We start from the raw sequence: 22,638 nt of genomic DNA, 5'->3' as shown, positions 1-22,638 counted from the left end.
GATGTTGCCATATTCATGGATGTTTCTCACATCATCACAATAATAATAATAATTTGTTGAGCACTTCAGTTTGCCAGGCACTTTACAGAAATTACCTCTTTCTACCCTCACAATAGCCCTGTGAATTCAAGGCTGATACTCTCCCATCACACAGAAGTAGTACACATGGCCCAAACAAACACAGTGTCTTTCCCAGGGTCACACATTTATACAGCAGAGCCAACGTGTAGCACTGAGTGGTCTAGCTCCTGAAATTTTGTGTTAACTTCTACATCTCATATCAAAACCCCCATTGTCCATTTTTAGAAATGAGTTAGAAATTTGAAAATTATTAAAAAATAAAGAGAATGTTGTTTGAAAGGATCTCTAGAGCATCTTGATTCGCTTGAATTTGCAATGTGTCCTACATTTCTGGATGGTTTTTCAAATGTTTACTGTACTTTAATTTGCAGGCCCAAAAAGCTAATATTAAAAGCTTTCAAACAATATTGGTTTGTCTTTAAAGACACATCTATAGCCTACTTTAAGAATAAGGAACTTGAACAAGGAGAACCAGTTGAAAAATTAAACCTTAGAGGTAAGAGGGTCCAGTATCTCAGTATGTCCTGACTTGGCCCATCAAGAGGGTGAAAGCATGTTCACTCCCAGAGAAACCTCTGTCATGGGCTGTCAATGGCCACCTGCCTGAAGCTCCTCCTCCCCGTGAAGTACGAACCTGGAATGCAAATCAGTGAAAAAACAATCAGTTAGTATGCCATCCCTTCTTTCCCAGTGTGTCCAAGTCTCTGATGTGATGGTAATTGTTGTCATAAATGTAGTACAGGAGACGTTGTTGGATCCTGTAAAGCTTTCTGAATTCCAAAACAATTATGTTTAATTCAATGTCACATTTGGGCTTTATTTCTGAAAATGGCTGTGAGTGTACTGGTAACTCCATTAATTAAAAATTTAATTAACTAGTGCACTCAATTCCCTTATCATTGTGACAATCGGAGAATTCCCTCTCCTTTAATTCTTTCAAAGATTATGTTCAATAGCTGATCACATGAGTTAGCCAAATTAGCCTGAAATGGAAGTCAATCGATGATATATTTAAGAAATCCATAAAATAAAATATTTTTATTTATCCATGTTAAGGTCCTAACTTACCTAATGATCATCTAATTCAGCAGTCCCTAGCCCTTTTGGCACCAGGGACTAGTTTTGTGGAAGACAGTTTTTCCACAGATTGGGGGCGGGGGTGGGGGACGGTTTGGGGATGATTCAAGCACACTACATTTATTGTGCACTTTATCCCTATTATTGTTACATCATCTCCACCTCAGCCCGTCAGGCATTAGATCCCAGAGGTTGGGGACCCCTGCTTTAATTAATGTTATCAGCCTGCAATTCAGTTTTTCAGAAGAGAGTCAAATCTGAGGAGTTTATGTTCAAACTCTTTGTTTTTAGATGCACATCTGATATTTGATTTCTCAGAACTCAGTTCTTTCCCTGCCTTCTATCGTTCAGGTTGTGAAGTTGTGCCGGATGTGAATGTAGCAGGGAGAAAATTTGGAATCAAATTACTAATCCCGGTTGCTGATGGTATGAATGAAGTGTATCTGAGATGTGACCATGTAAGTAAAATCACTTCTCTTTTATTAAGCCTCAAGACAAACCATCTCAGTTGTTTTCTCAAATCAGAGCACTCATCAGTCAGCTCCTGCTTTGTAACAATCACAAAAATCATAAAGACACATACCGATAAGCATTCTGCCAGGTGACTAGGGATTGGATGATTCAGGCTGTGGGCAGCTGGACAAATCTGCTTCAAGCCATCCACCTGGCTCAGCTGGCTCTTTACCACTGGCTGAGCTCATGGGCTTTACTTTGAGCCCCAAGCTGCCTGGGGAGGCTCTTCTCATAGTGATGGCAGAAGTGCCAGAAGGAAAGCAGGAATGTGTGAGACCTCCTAACGCTTAAGCTTGGAGTCAGTTGGTAGGTACCCGGTCATTTCCACCCACACTCCATTGATTAAAGCACATCCTTGGCCAGGCTGAAAGTCAAAAGATGGGAAATTACACTCTGGCTCTGATGGGAGGGACTGCAAAATTACACGGCTAGAGATGTGGATGCAAGGAGGGTGATGACTGAGGCCAGTGATTCAGTGAACCACACCTACTGTTGCCCTGAAGAATTAATTTCACTCTTCACCCACATCCCCTTGGCTTCTGGGACCACTCCCCTTTGCTCCCTGAGGTAGCGAATGAGCACAGACATTAAAGAACAATAGAAGCCACAACTAGCTGGTTGACAATCCACCTATGATTCCTATCATAGGATTAGAAGCTTTGCTAAGGACAGGCTGGGGGAGAAATAATATGAAAAGTCAGTTAATGATTTTCCTCACTGTCTTCTATCAAAGGGATAAGACATGATATGAAAATGGGAATATACATCAAGGACATTCCACCTGTCTGTGCTCCATGAAGTTCCTTTGTGTCCTTGGTTCATCTTTAAATTCAAAGTTCTCCACACAGAATTTCTCAAAGTCAACATTCCTGTTCTCCAGTCCCTTGGTATCTAGAAACTCAATACAGGACTCAAAAAGTCTCATATGGTGTTAAATTAGGTGATTAACAGACAGTTCAAATGCATGCCACCCCACATCTTCTAGAATGATGGTGCAAATCCTGCTCTGTTCCCAGCATGGCAGCTTTGTATTTGAACTTGCTTCTCAGCCCTCTGGTATTTCTTGCAGGAGAGTCAGTATGCCCAATGGATGGCTGCCTGCATCTTGGCATCAAAGGGCAAAACCATGGCAGACAGCTCCTACCAGCCAGAGGTCCTCAACATCCTTTCTTTTCTGAAAATGAAAAACCGGAACTCAGCATCTCAGGTGGCTTCTGGTCTCGAAAACATGGACATGAACCCAGAATGTTTTGTGTCACCTCGGTGTGCAAAAAAGCACAAGTCTAAACAGGTACTGCTAATCTGGCTGGGGTGATTATTTGCAGTACATTCTGTATTTTCTGAAATAGAATAGGGAATTAAATTGATTGAGATCATCATCATGAAAAATCAGCTAATGGGGAAATTTAACTATGAACTGGGTATCAAATGATATTAAGAAATTATTAATTTTTTAAATATTTATTTATTTGGCTGTGTTGGATCTTAATTACAGCATGAGGGGTCTTCATTGTGGCAAGTGGCCTTCTCTCTAATTGCAACACAAAGGCTCTAGAGCATGCAGGCTCAGTCACTGTGGCACATAGGTTTAGTCGCTCTGCAGCATGTGGGATCTAAGTTCCCCGACCAGATATTGAACCCATGTTTCCTGCATCGGAGGGTGGATTCTTAACCACTGGGCCAACAAGGAAGTCCCAAATTATTGTTAATTTTGATCGCGATGACTGCACTACTAACTGAACATGGCAATATTCCCAGAATAAAAATTCTGAAAGAATGATTTAGTCCCCACAAATTAAAATTTTAAATTTATGCTTCCATAAGAGTGGGTTGGAAGTTACACAGTAAAATCATTCGAGTAGAACCATTGCCCATGGAGACTCCACAGACCCCAGAAAGAAAGCAAGCCTACATATTACCTGATCATCCTGCTTCTCCCCAGTGATTTGTATGTATTATAGAAAAAGAGAGAGAGTGAATGAATGAATGAATGGAAAGGAATTGTCTTTGTGAAGCTACAGTTGGGTTTTGTGTTCATTCTTCTCACTGGAGACCTGAAGCCAACAGGATGCTTACTGTAGAGAGTCAGTGCCTGCTAAAGGGAATTTGACGTCTCCCACTTCTGCTTAGCTGGCAGCCTGCATTCTGGAAGCCCACCAGAACGTGGCCCAGATGCCCCTGGTCGAAGCCAAGCTGCGATTCATCCAGGCATGGCAATCTCTACCTGAATTCGGCCTCACCTACTACCTTGTCAGGTGATTATAATGTTTGCTTGCCTCTTACTTTCTGTTCAATTCTAAGTGGCTTCCTTGGAATCCAGTTTATTCTCATTTGGTCTAGAATATAAAATTGTCTCTTTTTTTTTAATTTTAGAGTACTGTCTGTTCACAAATGGACCATCACTTTTGGCTGCTCATGACAATCTTCCATACCTCTGTTAAGAGTGCCTACCTGATCTCTCTGCTTCTCCTGCTTGTCCCCTAAGTTTTCAGTTTAGCAGCCTGTGTGATCCTTTTAAGTCAAACTCTGTCAGGCTTCTTCTCACCCCATCTAAAGGCATTCTGTCACAGTCAGGGTAAAGGCCAAATCCTTACAGTGGCCCTGCAGGACCTTAACTCTGGAATTTCACTTCCTCTCCCCTCATTCATGCTGCCCTCGCCTCCTGGCAGGGAGCCACACTGGCCTCCTGGCAGGGCTTTGAGCATGAGGGGGCTGGTGAGGGAAGGAGAGCTCAGGCCTTTGCACTGTGCCCTCTGCCTAAGATACTTTTTCTCCAGGTATCCACATAACTCACGCCCTGTTAGACACCAGTTCTTCAATCAAATCTGCCTTCTCACTAAGATCTCCCCGACACCCTATTTAAAATTGTAACAACCTTCTCGCCATTATTCCCTGTCTCACTTCTGTGCTTTATTCTCATTCATGATCTTATCTGACATATATATTTCACTTATTCAGACCCTCTCCCCCAGCTAGGATATAAGCTCAATGAGGTTAGGAATGTTCTTTCTGTCTGCTTAAGTCACGGTGCCTAAGCAGTGCCTAGAAGGGTGCCTGGCATACACAGTTGGTACTAATTTGAATTAATTGACTTGACTACCTCTTATTTTGCTTTCCTCTGATGTCAATTTCATTTAAATAATGTCAGCAGGACATCCTAATTCTCTCTAGCCTTCATATTCTCTCTATCACAATAATAATGCCCTTTGCAGAAAGTTAATCCCTCATTGTCTACTCTTCAGAAATGATTTAGAAGTGTTGGTATTATTTTTAAGAAGTTGTGTATGAATAAACATCATGTCACAGGAAGCAGTTACATCTTTTAATTAAATTTTTTCAGATTTAAAGGAAGCAAAAAAGATGACATTCTGGGAATTTCATATAATAGGTTGATTAGAATCGATGCAGCCACTGGGATCCCAATTACAACATGGAGATTTACAAATATGAAACAGTGGAATGTAAACTGGGAAATTCGGCAGGTAAAGTGAAAGTCTGGATACATTCAGTGTTGAACCTATTAAACCTGTGCTCCCTCAGAACTGCAGTTTATTCTGATTTTAAGAAGGTATTCTTATACCTAGAATTTAGAAACCACAAGCATGTGGTAATTGTCTGCTAAAATAATCACAGGCAGTTCTGGGCAGTTCCCTAACAAGTATAGGCCAAATGCTTTTGAATTAACATAAGTTGGCTTGGTCTCCATACAGACAGACTCTAAAATTGCTCAGTAGTTTAATTTCCTTCAACTCATGTATGATTATATAAGATTTAGGCTGATAATTACTTAGCAGAAGCCACCTGAGATGTATATATCATACAGAATAAATCCAAAACAGGCCTCATCTGACTGGCTGCCAAGAGGTATAACTGGTTGAGGACTCTCAGGCTCAGCTGCCCACGTAGAGAGCATTCTAGTCCCAAAGGGGAAAAGTACCAAAGAAGCCAGCATGGTACACAGGGGTGACAAGGGAAAATTCCACCTCTGACTTTAGGAGCCGTCCACCCTGATCATCACTGCCCTAGGAACCAGGCCACACCTACGCCACAGGCTGTGCTGGACTGAGTCAGAGACACCTGAGAGTCCTGATGATTTAAAACATTCTTCTAATGATGATAGAGGATCTTTACCTCATTCCATTGGCATTCCCATTTTTCCAGTAGAAAGCTGTCACTGTAGAGGGAGGTTAAGAGACTCACATTTTTTTAAGAACCATGGATTCCTCTCAGCACAGCTGTTGACAGTCTTAACTCTTTTGTAGCATGAAGGTCTGAGATTAGATGGCCTCTAAGGCAGTGGCTTGAAAAACCTTGCTACACCCTCAAGGCCATATAAATCCACCTCCGGGAAATGGAAATCAAAACTACAGTGAGGCGCCACCTCACACCAGTTAGAATGACCATCATCAAAAAATCAGCAAACATTGGGATGGAATGGGGAGGGAGGAGGGAGGAGGGTTCAGGATGGGGAACACATGTATACCTGTGGCAGATTCATTTTGATATTTGGCAAAACTAATACAATTATGTAAAGTTTAAAAATAAAATAAAATTTAAAAAAAATCAGCAAACAATAAATGCTGGAGAGGGTGTGGAGAAAAGGGAAACCTCCTACACTCTTGGTATAAGTTGGTGCAACCACTCTGGAAAACAGTATGGAGGTTCCTCAGAAAACTGAAAATAGAATTACCATATGATCCAGAAATCCCACTCCTGGGCATATATCCAGACAGAACTCTAATTCAAAAAGATATGTGGACCTCTATGTTTAAAGCAGCACTATTCACAATAGCCAAGACATGGAAACCACCTAAACATCCAACAACAGATGAATGGATAGAGAAGATGTGGTCCATAGTTACAATGGAGTACCCCTCAGCCATGAAAAAGAACAGAATAATGCCATTTGCAGCAACATGCATGCACCTAGAGATCCTCATACTAAGTGAAACAAGTCAAAAAGAGGAAGATAAATACCATATGATATCAATTATATGGCTATACCATATGATACAGAATCTAAAATATGACACAAATGAACCTATTTACAAACCAGAAACAGACTCACAGACATAGAGAACAGACTGATGTTTGCCACAGGGGAGAGAGTTGAGGGAGGGATGGAGGGGGAGGTTGGGTTTAGCAGATGTAAGCTTTTGTATATAGAATGGATAAACAAGGTCCTGCTGTATAGCACAAAGAACTATATTCAATATCCTATGATAAACCATAATAGCAAAGGCTATTGTAAAAATGTGTGTGTGTGTGTGTGTATATATATATATATATATTGGGTTAGCCAAAAAATTCATTTGGGTTTTTCCAGAAGATGTTACAGAATGAACAAATAGTTTGGCCAAATCTGTGTGTGTGTGTGTGTGTGTGTACATATATATATATATATCTATATATATATATCTGAATCACTTTGCTATAGAGCAGAAATTAGCATGGCATTGTAAATCAACTGCAATTTTAAAAAATAACCCAACTGTGTACCTTAAATAGGTCTGTTTATGATATATCAGTTATACCTCAGTAACACCATATGGAAAAAAATCCAACTCTGGGAATTGCCAAAGTCAATGACTCTTTTTTTTAAGGTTTTTAAAATAACATATATTTCTTAAAAGCTACCATGTGCATAATAAGAAACCAAAAAACACAAAAGGCAAAACACAAAGTCATCCATAATCACAAGCAGTTTACCATTTGATGTGTCCTTCTAGGTTTCATTCGTGTATCTATAAAACTAAGCATCCATTTTTATATAATTACGATCATAGAGCTACATATCATGCTTTTTCACACATCATGAATATTTACCATTGCAAAGTGCCAAAGCTATAGAGTATTTGATAACCAAGAATACACTACACCAACTCAATCTAGAAGGAAAAAATGTAGTCCTACCTTTCTTGGGACAAAGATTTCATAAAAGTAAAAAATGGCAACAGACCTCTACATATAAAGATGTTGGCAGAGTCATGATTAAAATACTACATTCCCTTAATATTCCATTAAAAATGAGACATGAAGCAAAATATATATATGAACACATCCACATATATCCCTCAATTTATACTTCCTCCTGACCCTCTGCTGCCAACCTAATGAACAAGTCCTGACATACATTTCTCAGATGGATTATTAAGTCCATGTCCAAGATGCTACTTTTTTATCAATTATAACAAATTGGTTAGGGCTATGATTAGGTTAGAGTTACGGTTAGGGCTATGATTAGGCTATGATCATAGCCCTAATCATATTTACAAATTGATTAATTCACTAGCTCTACTTTTTATCATATGTTGTCACCTCAGGGCATCTAAAAGGCTTAGATGTTGCAAATAGAGAATGAACTTTGCAAAGATGTTTTGCTTTGTGTACAAGAACATTTCAACATATCCATTGTTGTATAAGTTACATGCATTTTAGCTTTACTGTATATTCTTTGTAAATACTGGACAGTATGTCCCAATTGTTTAATATCTAGTCTCTAGATATTAAAGAGTAGCCAATGTTTGACAAAAGTACCGTTAGTAAACTAACACATTTTGCACACTTTGTGTTAAAATTCATTGAAAGGCCATCTTCTGAAAGGGATCTTTGGAAGTGAAACTGTACGTCACATCTAAGTGAGACATGTGCCCATACGTACCCACTGTTGGATGGATGATGGAAAGAAGAAATTGGGAGAAATGAAGCATTCTAGATTAGAATGTTTCTATGTAGATCATCAATTCTTAAAGGTCCTCAGCTGATTCCAGTGGGTAGCCAAGGTAGAGAACCCGTCAAGCTTCAATTTCTTCTAGTGTAGAGTTTATGATTTCTAGCTGGGAAGGACTGAGGGCCGTGGCCATAGAAAAATTCACGTGAGCCTTTTCTTCTCCGCTCAAAACTCTGCAAAGCATCCTGTCCCTCCACACACAGTGTTTAGACAGTTCTTTCATCTAAAGAGAGACAGACAGAAGTATCTTTGCATTAGGTCTTAGAGTTTTCCCAGGTGTGCGGCAAAGTTTACACCACAAGAGGGCGCACGCAGAGCAGAGATGTTTTTCTGTAAGCTTTGATGCAAGCAGTGGGGTTTCGTGGGGTTTGGGGAAAACTATCTGTCAGCACCTCAGTAGTCCTCAGCTCTGGACCATCTCCAGGCAAGCGGCTTTTAGATCCATCCTTGTCACGTTTAAGCGTACCTATGCCTTCCCCTTCCAGGTGGCTATCGAGTTTGACCAGAACGTCTCCATTGCGTTCACCTGCCTGAGTGCGGATTGCAAAGTCGTGCATGAGTACATTGGAGGCTACATTTTCCTGTCCACCCGCTCCAAGGACCAGAATGAAACGCTTGACGAGGACCTGTTCCACAAGTTGACGGGCGGCCAGGAGTGAGCAAAGCAGGCCTACACAGAGGGCGGCCTCCCCGGAGCTGGGTCCATGGCCCGGAACGTGTGTACGCTCCAGGCTGACAGCACATATTCCCATGGACACCCAGACCCTCTCCTTATTTCAGACACCTTGCCTAGCGCATCCCTCCCCCAACTCTTCTGCCACCTGTGGTGGAAGGAGCCTCAGTTAACTTAATATGTGGGGTGGGAGAGAGCACCTTACTTGGCAATGCTCTAAGGCCCCACCTGTGACTTGAAGAGCCCACACGTACAGGGTTGGAAGCTGCCTGTGTGCTTATGGCTTGGTTGTTAAGTCAGAGGAAAGCCAGGTAGCACATGTAGTACGGACAAATCTTATTCCCCAAACTTAGATATGAAAAGAAATAGGTCTTTCCTTAACAGAAGTGCTTTTACCTTCCCATCTTGTGAAAATGGCAGAGGGAGCCCTGAATATTCTGATGTCCTGGGGATGAAGGTCTAGGGTGCAGATCTGGGTTAAGGTGGGGTTACCTGGTACTAGTTGGTGACAAGGTGTCAGAGTAGTGGCCCTTGGTGTCATGAGTCCAGAGTGACATCTGCCAAGGTGATCATTGACCCCTCTTGTCTTGGACACAGGTTACTGCCCCCCACCCCGCTGCAAGTCCCATTCCATTCCAGCCACCTTTAAGTCCTTCTAAAGACGTGATAACACATGGGTTCTGGGAATCCCACTCCTCAAAACTGCTTCATGTCTCCAAAGCTTCTACTCTGGGTTGGGGCTCAAGAAGATGGGTCCAGTTCTCTCTTCATAAAACCACCACATGCATCGAGGCTTCCAGCAAAGTTTCCATTGCAGCCAGTAAGGGAGAGAAGAGCAGGACAGCCCATCCCCAAAGCCCACCAAATTTAAGACCTCTTGGCATCCCTGGAGACTTCCGTCTACTGGGCCTTTGGCTGGTGGGTGGGTGGGATAGGGAAGCCTTGCTCTTACCACTCAGCAGTGTTCTCTTAGATTTGTGTCTAATGATTGTGTGTGCTCAGTTGCTTGACTCTGTGACCCCATGGACTGTGACCCACCAGGCTCCTCCATCCATGGAATTTTCCAGGGAAGAATACTGGAGCAGGTTGCCATTTCTTACTCCAGGAGACGACTAGATAGCATCACCAACTCAATGGACATGAATTTGATCAAATTCTGGGAGACAGTGGAGAATAGAAGAGCCTAGCATGCTGTAGTCCATCAGGTCACAAAGAGTCAGACATGACTTAGCAGCTGAGCAACATATGACTCATGGCCTTTCCCCTAAAGGCTTTTGACTTTTGTAAATCAAAAGCTGATAACAAACTTTTTTTTTCCTCTGCTTTTTGCTTTGTCGTCTCTGCCATGAGACATGAACATGGGCCAATTAACAGCTGCCTCAATTGTCATTTCCTGTTTTGTTTGTCACTGTTGGGATGAGTGAGTTTTAAGAAAGTAGAAAGCAGTACTGGGGATAGAAGGATATATGAGATGTATTTTATTATGTTTTTATAAATATTCTTCTGTCACACAAAGGATATGGATTGCAAGGTTAAGGCCGAGACTCCCTTTCCACTTAGAAGTTCTTTTAGGATGCAAACCTTAGGGGGCCTGGCTGGACCTCAGATGCCCAAAGACATCCACTGTTACTTTATTTTCCAACAGAGCTATTTGAGAAGACAGATCTCTGCAATTCGGGGGGCCACCTCAAGACATCCTTGGCTGGGGACTCTTCAGCCCTGAGGCAGAAGTTGTCACTGGAAGTTCCTCTTTCAGCCTCACCTTAGAAGTGAATGTTAGTGAAGAATCTTCAGGCAATACCTGAACTTCTGAGGCCTAGCTTAAAGATTAATTGTGCCTCAGGCACTTGACTAATCTGGTCCATGTCATAAAGAACTGAGTTTGAAACATTCTGTACAGAAACCAGTGCCAAGTGAATGGTGTTGAACTTGGTGGTCATTTCTCCATAGTCCTGGGCCCCATTATTTTAGAACCTAGCTGGGCCCTAGATTAAAATAGTGCTCCTTGATATCACAGTTTACCTGCCTGCTGTCAAACACAGCTCTACCTAATTTACCAAAGCTAGACCAAAGCTAGACCTTTGGTTCAACTTTCTTCCTCAGCTTTTCCTAGTTGTCTGATATTTCCATGTAAACACTCAAAAGAGTTGACTGGTTTTAACCAGACTTTTAAGGGAGCATTTCTTCCATGACTATACAGCAACATCCCAGAGGAAAAAGCAAGTGTGACAAAAATCATAAACATTGCTATTCTAAAAAGCAACTTACAGATTTTTTTACATTGGGTGCAAAGGTCACCTGACTTCCTATGATGAAATTTGAAATTAATGTGTGGCTTTCAACCTTGTTTTCTTATCTATGGTACATGGGGAAATCTGCATTTTTTTGTTATTTTATATGACTTTTTAAAGTTTTCTACAGATTTGAATATGGTCTAGTTGTGTCATCTCCAGTCTGTTGACTCTAAAAAGGTGAATATTTTCTCCATTTTAAAAAAGAAGCGCAACTTTCGGGCTTAACATATGCCTTTGCTCACAATTCCAAGATTTGAGCATATTCTCTGCAGTGAGATTGACTTAGAAACATTACTTAATCCTTGGTTTCAACTTCTTTTTTGAAACCAATTGATCATCACCAGATTTTCTAACATATAGTGAGCTCTTTTTATCCAGGTCTACCTTTTGGAAAAAGCACCATAGAGCAAAAATAGCCAGAGGCATCAGAAGGCCTCTGATTTATGGTCAAATGTCAAGGGCACATCTTTCATTTAGATGGTCCATAAGGATTAGGGATGTGGAGTTTGTAGACATCCTTTCATGCAGTTCTTTTTTTTTAACTGCAGTTGATTTTCAATACTGTATTAGTTTCAGGCACAGATTCTTTTCCATTATAGGTATTACAAGATATTGAGTATGGTTTCAGGTACTGTTGCACCCTTTGTGCAATTCTTATATCAACCCATAAGGGGCAGAAATGACTTGCCTTCTCATTTCACAAAGGAGAAACCAGGCTCAGAAGATAAAGTAACTTGCCCAAGGTCACAGCAAGAGTAAGCAATGGAACAAGATTGAGAGGCAGGTCTTAACTGCAGAGACCATTGACCTTAGCCAGCAAACCCCACCAAAACCTGCGCAGCATTGAAATGCCTACCCCAACCCCAGCCCCAATGCAGGCCTCTCCTGAGCTCAGTGTCCCCATTTCACACACTGGTTGGGGAGGGCCAGGGGAGCTAGAGGTTTGGTTGCCTCTGAGGAGCTGGGGAGGTACAGGGGTATCAGAAAGGTCTGGGAGCCAGAGAAGTGAGTTGCCTCACAAGTATTTTGATTCTGGGAAAGTTTCATTTTCAGTCCCAAGGTCAAAAAAGTAAGCAGATGAGTCTCTCATTTGAAAACTCATCTTTGAGTTGCAGGCATTAGAAGCAAGACATTCTGAAATTGCTTAAAATTTTTAAACAATTTTTTTTTAATTCTCTTGTAAGTAAAGACTTTTTTTTTTTCACTTCAGTACATTCAGCAAAGAGTGAAATAGAAAAGGAGGCTCCTTTTCTGCCCTACCAACCTCCCTGAGAGATTCCAGGCTGACCGGAGGAAGAGAAGAGGCAGCAAAATCATGTGAAATAATGAAATATACATGAAATACATTCTATCATTATTTTCCCACACAAACACATGATTTTTATAAAATCACAGGAGAGCTGATCATGTAAGATAATGACATACATACGATTTTCATTATTTTCCCACACAGCATGTGGTTTCCTACTTCCTCCTCATCCCTTGCTATCGCCCCAAAATCTCTCTAGATGGTAAGGGTGGGAGAAAGCTGCCTCCTTTTCTTTTTCACCCCCTTTCCCTTCTTCATGCCCCTTACCTCCAAGAGCCATTGGACCCTGAAAATCCTAGAAAAGCTGACGGTCTGCACATAGCCCTTCCTTGTATTCAAGTTTCCCTATCCCCTTTCTCAATAGCGGGTTCCTCCCTGAAGCCAAGGGGAAGTACTGAGCTCCAGCGAAGAGAACAAAACCAGCCTGTGGGTTCTCCCTCCTCACAAACACCTGCACTGCCCTGAACTCTTGCTGGCCTTGGGGTGATGGATTCTCAGATTTATTCAGAGCAGAAATCTGAGTGAAAGTTCAGATTCCAGTAAGCCACCCTGGAGCCCAGAGCTCCCAGAAGCCACTTCACATGACACTAGGTCAGAAGATTTAGAGAGAGCCTCAGGAGCCTCCCCACATTTTCCCAGACATCTGTGTTGCATGAAGACCCAGTTTCCTCAGAGCAGCCCTTCTGTAAACAGAATGTAAACAGAATGGGAATGTGAGGTTTCTCTTCAGATTTGCTCATGCTCCTCACCAACAACTGTCAAAAGAGATTTTCAACTAAATGAATTTCCTTCCTTCTGACTCGCCGCTGTGTGACCTTGCAGGCCTCGGTTTCTCCAGTCCTTACAGAGAGAAAATCCCACAGTCCGTCCTATACAGAGGACCTCAAATGACAGTGCTGTCCAAGACCCAGCAGGGTGTTGTTTCTCTTCTCCTCCCTTGAAAGTTGGGAGGCAAGCCTCTGGCTGCTCTCTGAGATCCCCAGAGGCAGGAATGTGCCAGGGGAGGGGGAGAGCCCTTTGTGAGGGGACCCAGGGCCTCAGGGGAGAACAGGGTCCAAAGCCCCAAGCCTGTGTCCTTGTTGGCCCCAAATAGGGCCCATAACAGCAAAGCAAGGATGGCAAATGAGGTCCCAGAAGGGGGAAAGAATTGTATATCTTTGAGAAAAGAAGGGATGGGGAATGCAACAGGGCCTGGGGGCCCAGGCCCCACACATAGGGGTTGGTGGTGGAGTGGCTGGTTTGGGCCCAGCACCTGCCTTATAAAGGAAGCCCTGACTTGTGCCCACTGTGACTATTGCGAGAGAACAAGAACGCTCTTTCAGGCAACATAGTGGAGAGTGGGAAAGCCAGTGCTGAAATAGTGAGGTCTTCCAGGAACGGGTGAGGCTCAGGGATGGAGGTCTGATGGAAGGGCTTACAAAGGGGCTCAGATACCTGCAATGTTCCCAAAAAATCAGTATTAGCAGCCAGGTCAGTCCACATGACCCAGCATTAAAAGCACAGCAGAACCAGTGTTTCTCTTCTAGGACTTAGCCCACACACTCAGCTTCAAAATGGAAAAGCACGCTCTTTGCTACTGAGGGTCAGATACTGAGCACTAAACCCACATACACTGCAGCTTGTGTACATAAGTGCTAAGTCACTTCAGTTGTGTCCAACTGTGCAACCCCATGTACTGTAGCCTGCCAGACACCTCTGCCCATGGGGATTCTCCAGGCAAGAATACTGGTGAAAGTGTATTGTTGGATCCACAGCACTGGTTAGAGATGCCACATCCACAGGGCCGGGAACAGGGTGAAGCAAGCAAGTCACCCAGGGCACACTTAAGGAGGTCCTCACCGCCAGGGCCTCCTTATCTCATCCTTGTCCCAGCTCCAAGGCCCACCCTGACCTCCTGAATTTAAACAAGACCTTCAAGTGATATATGTACACAGCAAAGTCTGAGAAGCTCTGGCCTAAGACACATGGCATGGATTTGGTGGAGAGGACATTAAACACCGAGGAATTGTTAATACAAATACCATAAAACCTGCTTGCCAGTGTATGAGTTGACTAGTTTTCCCCCAAAACTTCATGTTTACCCAGAACCAGTGAATGTAACCTTAATTGGAAATAAAGTCTTTGAAGATGTAATCAGGTTAGGATGAGGTGTACTAAATTAGGGTGGCCCCTAAATCCAGTATGACTGGGGGCTTTATAAGAAGAGAAGAGACAGGCAGAGACAGGGAGAAAGAAGGCCCTGTGATGACTGAGGCAGAGATTAGAGTGGTGTAGCTGCAAGCCAGGACTTCCCAGGTGGCACTAGTGGTAAAGAAGCCACTTGCCAATGTAGGAGACGTAAGAGACGCAGGTTTGATCCCTGGGATGGGAATGACAACCCACTTCAATATTCTTCCCTGGAGACTCCCATGGACAGAGGAGCCTGGCAGTCCATAGGGTCGCATAGAGTTGGACGTGACTGAAGCAACTTACCACACACGCACACGTGCACGTGCAGGTCAAAGACTGCTGGCAACCACAAGAGCAAGAACACATTATTCCCAAGACCCTTCAGAGAGATCACGGTCCAGCTGACATCTTAATTTTAGACATATAGATTCCAGAACTGCAAAAGAACAAATTTCTATTTGAAGCCACCCAGCCTAAGGTAAAATTTTATGGCAGTTCTAGGAAAATAATGCAGCCAGAATGTTCACATCTTTAAAAATGGGGGTGCTGCTTTCCCCACCGAATCACTGGGTTACTGGAAAAAATATATGACAGAATGACTGCAAAGATGTTTCAAAAACTATAAAACACAGAGATTTCCCTGGTAGTCCAGTGGCTAAGATTCTGTACTCCCAACTCAGAAGGCCAGAGTTCATTCCCTGGTCAGGGAACTAGATCCCACATGCATCAGCTAAAGATCCCACAGGCCACAACTAAGACCTGGTGCAGCCAAATAAATGTTAATGAAAAAACTATCAAATGCAATTCAAAGATGAAACATTATTTTTTTTTAATATTTTTAAATCTTTATTTTTTGGTCATGCTGTGTGGTATATGGGATCTTAGTTCCCTGACCAGGGATTGAACCCTCAGCCCCTGCATTGGGAATGCAGACTTAACCACTGGACCATGAGGGAAGTTCCAACATTATTATTTTTAATGAGGACATTCTGTTATAAAATATTTATGTACTTATTTTCAAAGAAGTTTGTGTAATAATTTGGATACTTGCCCCCCTCCCAGGTGTTGGTAGTACATACCTCTTGCCCCATTGTGTGGATTTGGCCACATGACTTCCTTTGGACAATCGGATGTTAGTGATGTGAGCAGAGGCCCTCATGCGCTTGTACAGTTTGACTGCCCTTTTGCACTCATGTCATCCACTGTGAGAACAGGTCCCCCAGATAATCACCTGGGCCACACAATGGAACATAATGCTTCATCTTTTAAGACATTTTCTTTTTTTTTTTTTCCTTTTTCTCCCCTCATCTTCACCTATTTCTTCCATTCTCCACTCCCCACCTCTGGAAACCACGAATTTGTTCTGTTTCTAGGGGTTCAGTTTTTCTAGATTCCACGTATAAATGTGATTATACAGTATTTATTAAAATCTTTTTCTGTCTGACTTATTTCACTTGCCATAAAACCATCCAGGTCCATCCATGTGGTTACAGGTAGCAGCATTTCCTTCTTTTATGACTAATATTCCACTATGTAGATATATCCATTCATCTGTCAGTGGACACTTGAATTGTTTCCACATCTTAGCCATTGTGAATGATGCTGCAGTGAACATGAAGGTACAGTTACCTCTTCTAGATAGTGGTTTTCATTTCCTTCAGATAAATACCCAGAAGTGGAGTTGCTTGATCATGTGGTAATTCTGTTTATACTATTTATCATTTTTTTTTAGGAACCTCCATACTATTTTCCACAGTGGCAGCACCAGTTTATATTCCTATTTTAAGATATTTCCCTGTTTGCTTTTCTGATCCTATTTAGAAAATTCTCTTACAGAGTCTGAATTTGATCATTTTTTCACCATAATCAAGAGCTAAAAGCATCAGCCTGGTCAAAAAGGAAATCAGAAAAACAACCATAGAGGAAGATCAAGCCTTGATCTAAGAGTATCTGTCTCCTCAGCTGAAAGGCAAGGGTTTAAGACTGGGTGGTTTCTTGTAGCCCTTTATAACCCAGGTTTCAGTGATTATTGTCCATTCCCCCCACCTCCTCAGTCAGGTCAAGGTGCATCCCCCACTACAGTGTAACACTCCAAGCCTTTCTACCATACCGTTGCCTTTCTCTCAAAACTCTGTCATCATTCTGCCAACACAACCGCATTACCTGTTGTCATATAACTCAAATTTCAGGGTAGGATGACAAGCTGCCGTGGCAGTCAAATATGCCCCAGGGGCCAAAGGAATACTGAGAGGTTAAATGGCTCAGCCACCTAAGAGCCAGTGAAGTCAGCTTCTGCCTCCCCAAAGAGCAGTCTCAACAGTAACATTGGTAACGATCCATGGCTAAAAGAATTAGGAAACTAACACGTATTAGGGGCTATCACTCGTGCTTCCCACAAGGTCATTCCATTCATCCTCTGGGTGAGATAGGTATTATCAGCCCCATTATACAGATTTGGAAAAGTACAGGGAGTCCTGGTAAATTTTTAATAACTCCATGGGCAGGAGGGAGCCCCAATTTGCCAGTTTCCCTGGTTTAAAGATGCCTACCACAGCCAACATGACCCAAGATGACATCAGAGTTGGGAAGAGATTCCAAAACCTGGCTCTCTGACAGGGCTGAGAAGACTCCAGCACTCACCATAACTGTGTACAGAGAGGTCAAGCAACTAATCAAGGTCACCAGCTAAAATGTGGAAAGCGAGGATGTGAACCCAGACCTCTGACTTGAGTACTGCTCTTGATAGTCCCACGTGAACAGCAAGTCCTTGTGAGCAGAGAGCCCTAGACTGTCTTTATACATAATAATATACCCCTGAGGTGATTTTTCCCAGAACATATTAGGTCAGACCTACAAAACTCCATAGACATTTTTTCCTCCCTATTACATCACATCAGATTTCCAACAACAAAATGAAGAAAATTTCTTCTAAAAAAATCTTAGACCTAACTGCTGACCTACTTGTTCAATATGACATTTGACTGCAAATGGGACAGAGGCAGAGTTTAGGAGGGGAAAGAATTGTGCCTTCTTCCCAATAGTGCAAACACCCAAGGGTGACTGGAGACAACCCTACCCACTCCCACTCCCACCCCTATACAGGGTTGGCCCAGCTCCTGCCATTGCATGTAAAAAATTGATGCCAATTCCACCAGGGAGAGGTGACCCTTCCTCAGGGACTGAGTGCCATTTTCAGAGGCTGAGTGAAATGTTTTTATTCTAACCTTTGCCTCCCTTTACAGATGGTTCTTTGAAACCAGTAGATATCAGGAGAACAAATGGGCAAACACTCTGCAAGAAGCTGTTGAATAATCAACTGTTTATAACCCAGCAGAGTCCACTCTAGGATGTTGTTGTTATTTAGTCACCAAGTCATCTCTGACTTTGCGACCCCATGGACTGTAGCCCACCAGGCTCCTCTGTTCATGGGATTTCACAGGCAAAAATACTGGAGCGGATTGTCATTTCTTCTCCAGGGGATCTTCCTGATCCAAGGATCGAACCTGTGTCTCCTACATTGGCAGGCAGATTCTTTACCACTGAGTCACTGGGAAACAACACTCCAGGATAAGGGGCTGTAAATGTAAGTACGTTCAGGGGAAGACAATGCGCATGGTCACAGCCAGACATGTGAAACCACAGGGCTTCATGAAGCTCACCCTGTCTAGTATGCACATATCTTTAAAATACATGAATATGTGTCCCATGTATCTGAGAACATGATGCAGCCACTGGGCCAAGAGTTTTCAAGCCTTGCTAGAATTCAGTCAATAATAATTCAACCAATGTATTTAAATCACACACACACACAATTTTTACATATTTCAGTTAGAATTGTTAAGCTACAAGTGACAGAAAACCCAAAATAATAGTGACTCATAAACAAGCAAGAAGTTTTTTCTCTTCCAGCTAAAACTCTCAAGGCAAGCCTAGACCAAAAAGGCATTATGTATGTACATGTCAGAGACCCACATCCTTTTAACCTTTTCCTCTGCCATCTCATGGTGTGACTTTGGTGTCATCTCTTTGGTGGCTGCTTTAGCTTCAAGCATTATGTCCCACAGCTTCAATTAGCTACAAGGGAGATTGAAATATGGTCTTTATTCAAAGTAACCATGAACTCAATTCAAAATCAGCATTCTGGGACTTCCCTAATGGTCCAGTGGCCAAGAGTTTGCATTGCCAATACAGGGAGCCAGGGCATGATCCCTGGTCAGGAAACTAGATCCCACCTGCCACAACTAAGAGTTCACATGTGCAACTAACAAGGCCTCGCGTACCATAACTAAGACCCAGTGCAACCAAATAAAGAAATAAATGTTTTTAAAAATAGCGTTTTAAAACTAACTTTGCTAGTTGGGGAGATGGAAACCCAGTTGATTAATAAATACAAAGACTACTGGAGGGAGAGAAGGCATAGATAATAATCAGTGGACACAGACAATGAGTTTGGTTTGGGTGATCTAATATCTCAGTCACTCCTGGTACGATGTAATTCTATGAAGTATGTGTGGATCTTTGCAATGGTGCATCGTCAAAACTCCCCTTTGGAAATTCTTAGCAAAGCCTCATTCACCTTATTTGGGATATCCTGACTGGATGAATCTTCATTGTTTTCATGGGAATTCAGCTTTTGGAAATATCTAAAACTAAATAAGGTGAGTTATGAGATTTTGATAAAATATTTTTGTGAATGTTCTAGTAAATAAAAGTAATTCTGTTGATTGTTTTCTGTGCATATCATAGTCCTTCTAAAAGCAATTCCACAACAAGAAACACAAATGTTTCAACTATGAAAGCATCATTAACAAAAGGACACCACCTACCAAGTAACCTCACTCAAGACAAACTCTTGCCAGATTTTTTTTTTTTAATTACACTCAGGAGTTGGTGATCCAAACATCCTCTTAAATAAAACAGGCAGGTATTTTTCATTTTCTCCATACTCCTAAAAAAAGAAATGATCTCAGAGTTCTAAGCTTGGGTTCTTCCTCAGACTTAATTTATGAAATTAATCCTAATTCCCCCAAGCAATAAAACAGAAACAGCAAATGCCTCCCATCGAAAGGAATGTGGTGAACAAGAATGGGTCATCAACTTCCTAGAATTTAGTGTATCTCTCCTAGTTTACATAAATACTTGACATAATTAATAATCACCAGTAAAATGGTTTTGTTATTAATATATTACTCAGGATTGATCATCAGATACTTAGGGCTTCCCAGGTAGTGCAGTGGTAAAGAATCCGCCTGCCAAATGCAAGAGACACAGCTTCAATCCCTGGGTCAGGAAGAGCCCCTAGAGTAGGAAATGGCATAGTATTCTTGTCTGGAAGATTCCATCCTGTCTCAAGGCCGGCTGCCCCATTCTGACTACAGAAAAATCTGAGCAGCCAGCTAGTTCCCCTCTTGTTTGCCCTCCCTCAATTTTGTTTTCATGTAAAAGACAAATAAATGACTTGACTCCCTCCCCCATCCCCCCCCCCAAAAAAAAAGAAGAGGCTGGTGGGCCACAGTCCGTGGGGTCACAAAGAGTATTATCTATATTCCTTTTGGCGATAATAGAAAGGCAACTCTGTTAAAATCTGCTTTTCAAACAAATACCTAATGTTCCCACTTTCTGAAATCACTGTGCTGTACAGCTTCTTTTTTCTCAATCCTCAGCACCTACCCTTAGCTCATGATTTGTAATGTAATGACCTGTACATTACTGGGCACAGTGAAGTCATCAGAGGGGAGCAGTCTCATCTTTTCACTCCAAATCCTTCCTCACCACGTTCTTCTTCCCTCCTGTCCTGATGAGAACAGTGCTCAGTCTCGAGCCTTTGAGTATTGTCCCCTAGTGACCTGTGAAGGACTTGATTCCTAAAGTTTGCTCTTCTCTCTTTCACATCATTCACCTCTCCCTATCTCATGGTGCACTCTCACCCAGCCTGCAAACATGTTCTGATCTGTGGGGATTTAAAACATAGCTGCAAATTCTCTGACTGTCCTTCCACCAAAGGGCAGGAACTATGTCCCAACCCTTAATCTGGTTGGGCTTCTGGCTAGATTGATCAACAGAGTGCAGCCAAAGTGATAGTCTTTGACTCCTAAACATTAGTCATAAAAGTCCAGGTAGCTTCTGTCTTGTCATGGGACACTCCCTCTTGGAGCTCTGAGGCCATCATACTAGAGAGGCCACAAACAGGCATTCCAGATGACAGGCAAGTGAAGCCCATACCCACCAGATGCCAGACCTGTGAGTGAAGCCATCTTGAACCCTCAAAACCAACCTCTTCAACAGCTGAATACTAACAATGACTCCAGTTAATACAAACTGGAGCAAAAGAATCATCCAGCCAATCTCTGACCAAATTCCTGGCCCACAGTAATCATGGAATAGAATATAAGGATTATTGCTTAAAGCCACTATTTATAGGGTACTTGCTAGGCAGCCATTGAAAACTACAACAATATTTCCAACTTTAAAAAGTTTTGAATTCCACCTTACCCCATTTTTCCGCTCCTTCTCACAGCAAAATTTCTTCCAAGCATTAAGAAGGCTAAAACCCTGTTTCTTGTACCTTAACTCTTTCCTCTCTGGCTTCTGCCCCTTGCTCCCCACCTCAAACTCTGCTCTCACCCAGGTCATGTCCTCCCTTTATTTGGTCTCTCCAAGCCTGATTGGTCATGCCCTCCTCACCAAAACTCTGATAAAACAAAACTTTCTTGAGTTTTCTTCCCCTCCCTCGCTGATCCTTCTCAGCTGGCTAGGTTGCCTCCACCTTCACATGCTGGTAACTGAGTCCCCTCCTTTCCTCTCTGCACACATTCCCTGGGAAGCCTCAGTCAGGCTACTGGCTTTAAGCACCATCTCTACGTGGTGACACCTCCAGAGTGCAGCTCTCCCGCTCTGCCCTCCTCAGAATTCCATAGTCGGATGTCTGCTTATCTCCTCAATAGCTCTGGAAGTCCAGCAGATATCTCAATCAGTATGGCCCAAACAGAGCCTGTGATTTTCCTACCCTGAATCTGTTGTTCTCTGAGTCTTCTCTTTCCCAGTAAATGGCATCTCAATCCATTCAGTCCTCAAGCCAAAAGCCTGCATGGGTGCTAAGTCTCTTCAGTCGTGTCCGACTCTGTATGACCCTATGGACTGTAGCCCTCCAGGCTCCTCTGTCCAGGGGATTCTCTAGGCAAAAACACTGGAGTGGGTTGCCATGCCCTCCTCCAGGGGATCTTCCCGACCCAGGGATAGAACCCACGTCTCTTACATCTCCTACATTCCCAGACAGGTCCTTTACCACTAGCACCACCTGCGGGTCATCCTTAATACCTTCTTTGCTCTCCCTCATGTATCAGTTTCCTACAGCTACTGTAACAAATTGCCGCAACCTCAGTGATTTAAAACAACACATGTAATATTCAGCTATAAAAAGGAATGGTACAGGGAGGGATGAGGGAGGGGGGTTCAGGATGGGGAACAAGTGTACACCCGTGGAGGATTCATGTTGATGTATGGCAAAACCAATACAATATTGTAAACTAATTAGCCTCCAATTAAAATAAATAAAATTAAATTTTAAAGGGATGAAATTTTTTTAAAAAGGAATGAAATTTTGATATATGTTACAACATGATGGACCTTGAAGATGTTATGCTTTAGTAAAATAAGCTAGAATAGAAGGACAAATATTGTATGACTCCACTTACAGGAAGTATCTAAAATAGACAAATACAAAGACAAAAAATAGAATAGAGGTTACCGGGAGTTGGGGACAGGGGGGAATGAGGAGTTATTATTTAATGGG

General features: G+C 42.4%; 1 protein-coding gene across 15 annotated transcripts in view; it reads left to right on the top strand.

Annotated features, from left to right (window-relative positions):
* The window catches only part of FERMT1 (FERM domain containing kindlin 1), a 61,517-nt gene extending 50,015 nt beyond the window's left edge, over positions 1 to 11,502 (top strand). For 11 of the 15 annotated variants that reach the window (XM_055544272.1, XM_055544267.1, XM_055544264.1 and 8 more), the window contains 7 exons: positions 453 to 577; positions 1,510 to 1,616; positions 2,741 to 2,962; positions 3,802 to 3,926; positions 5,012 to 5,153; positions 8,887 to 9,056; positions 10,720 to 11,502. In XM_055544272.1, the coding sequence (XP_055400247.1) occupies positions 453 to 577; positions 1,510 to 1,616; positions 2,741 to 2,962; positions 3,802 to 3,926; positions 5,012 to 5,153; positions 8,887 to 9,056; positions 10,720 to 10,729 (901 nt within the window). In that variant the 3' untranslated portion in view covers positions 10,730 to 11,502. Of the gene's footprint in view, positions 1 to 452; positions 578 to 1,509; positions 1,617 to 2,740; positions 2,963 to 3,801; positions 3,927 to 4,044; positions 4,981 to 5,011; positions 5,154 to 5,933; positions 5,979 to 8,886; positions 9,122 to 10,719 lie in introns of those variants that run through there. The other 4 variants (XR_008701568.1, XM_055544273.1, XM_055544274.1 and 1 more) reach the window with 4 other exon arrangements.
* The last annotated feature ends 11,136 nt before the right edge of the window (positions 11,503 to 22,638 follow it).

This window comes from Bubalus kerabau, chromosome 13 (assembly GCF_029407905.1).
Source record: "Bubalus kerabau isolate K-KA32 ecotype Philippines breed swamp buffalo chromosome 13, PCC_UOA_SB_1v2, whole genome shotgun sequence".
In the NCBI taxonomy this organism is placed as follows: Eukaryota; Metazoa; Chordata; class Mammalia; order Artiodactyla; family Bovidae; genus Bubalus; species Bubalus kerabau.
The sequence above is the reverse complement of the archived record's forward strand: the minus strand, read 5'-3'. Positions and strand labels throughout refer to the sequence as shown.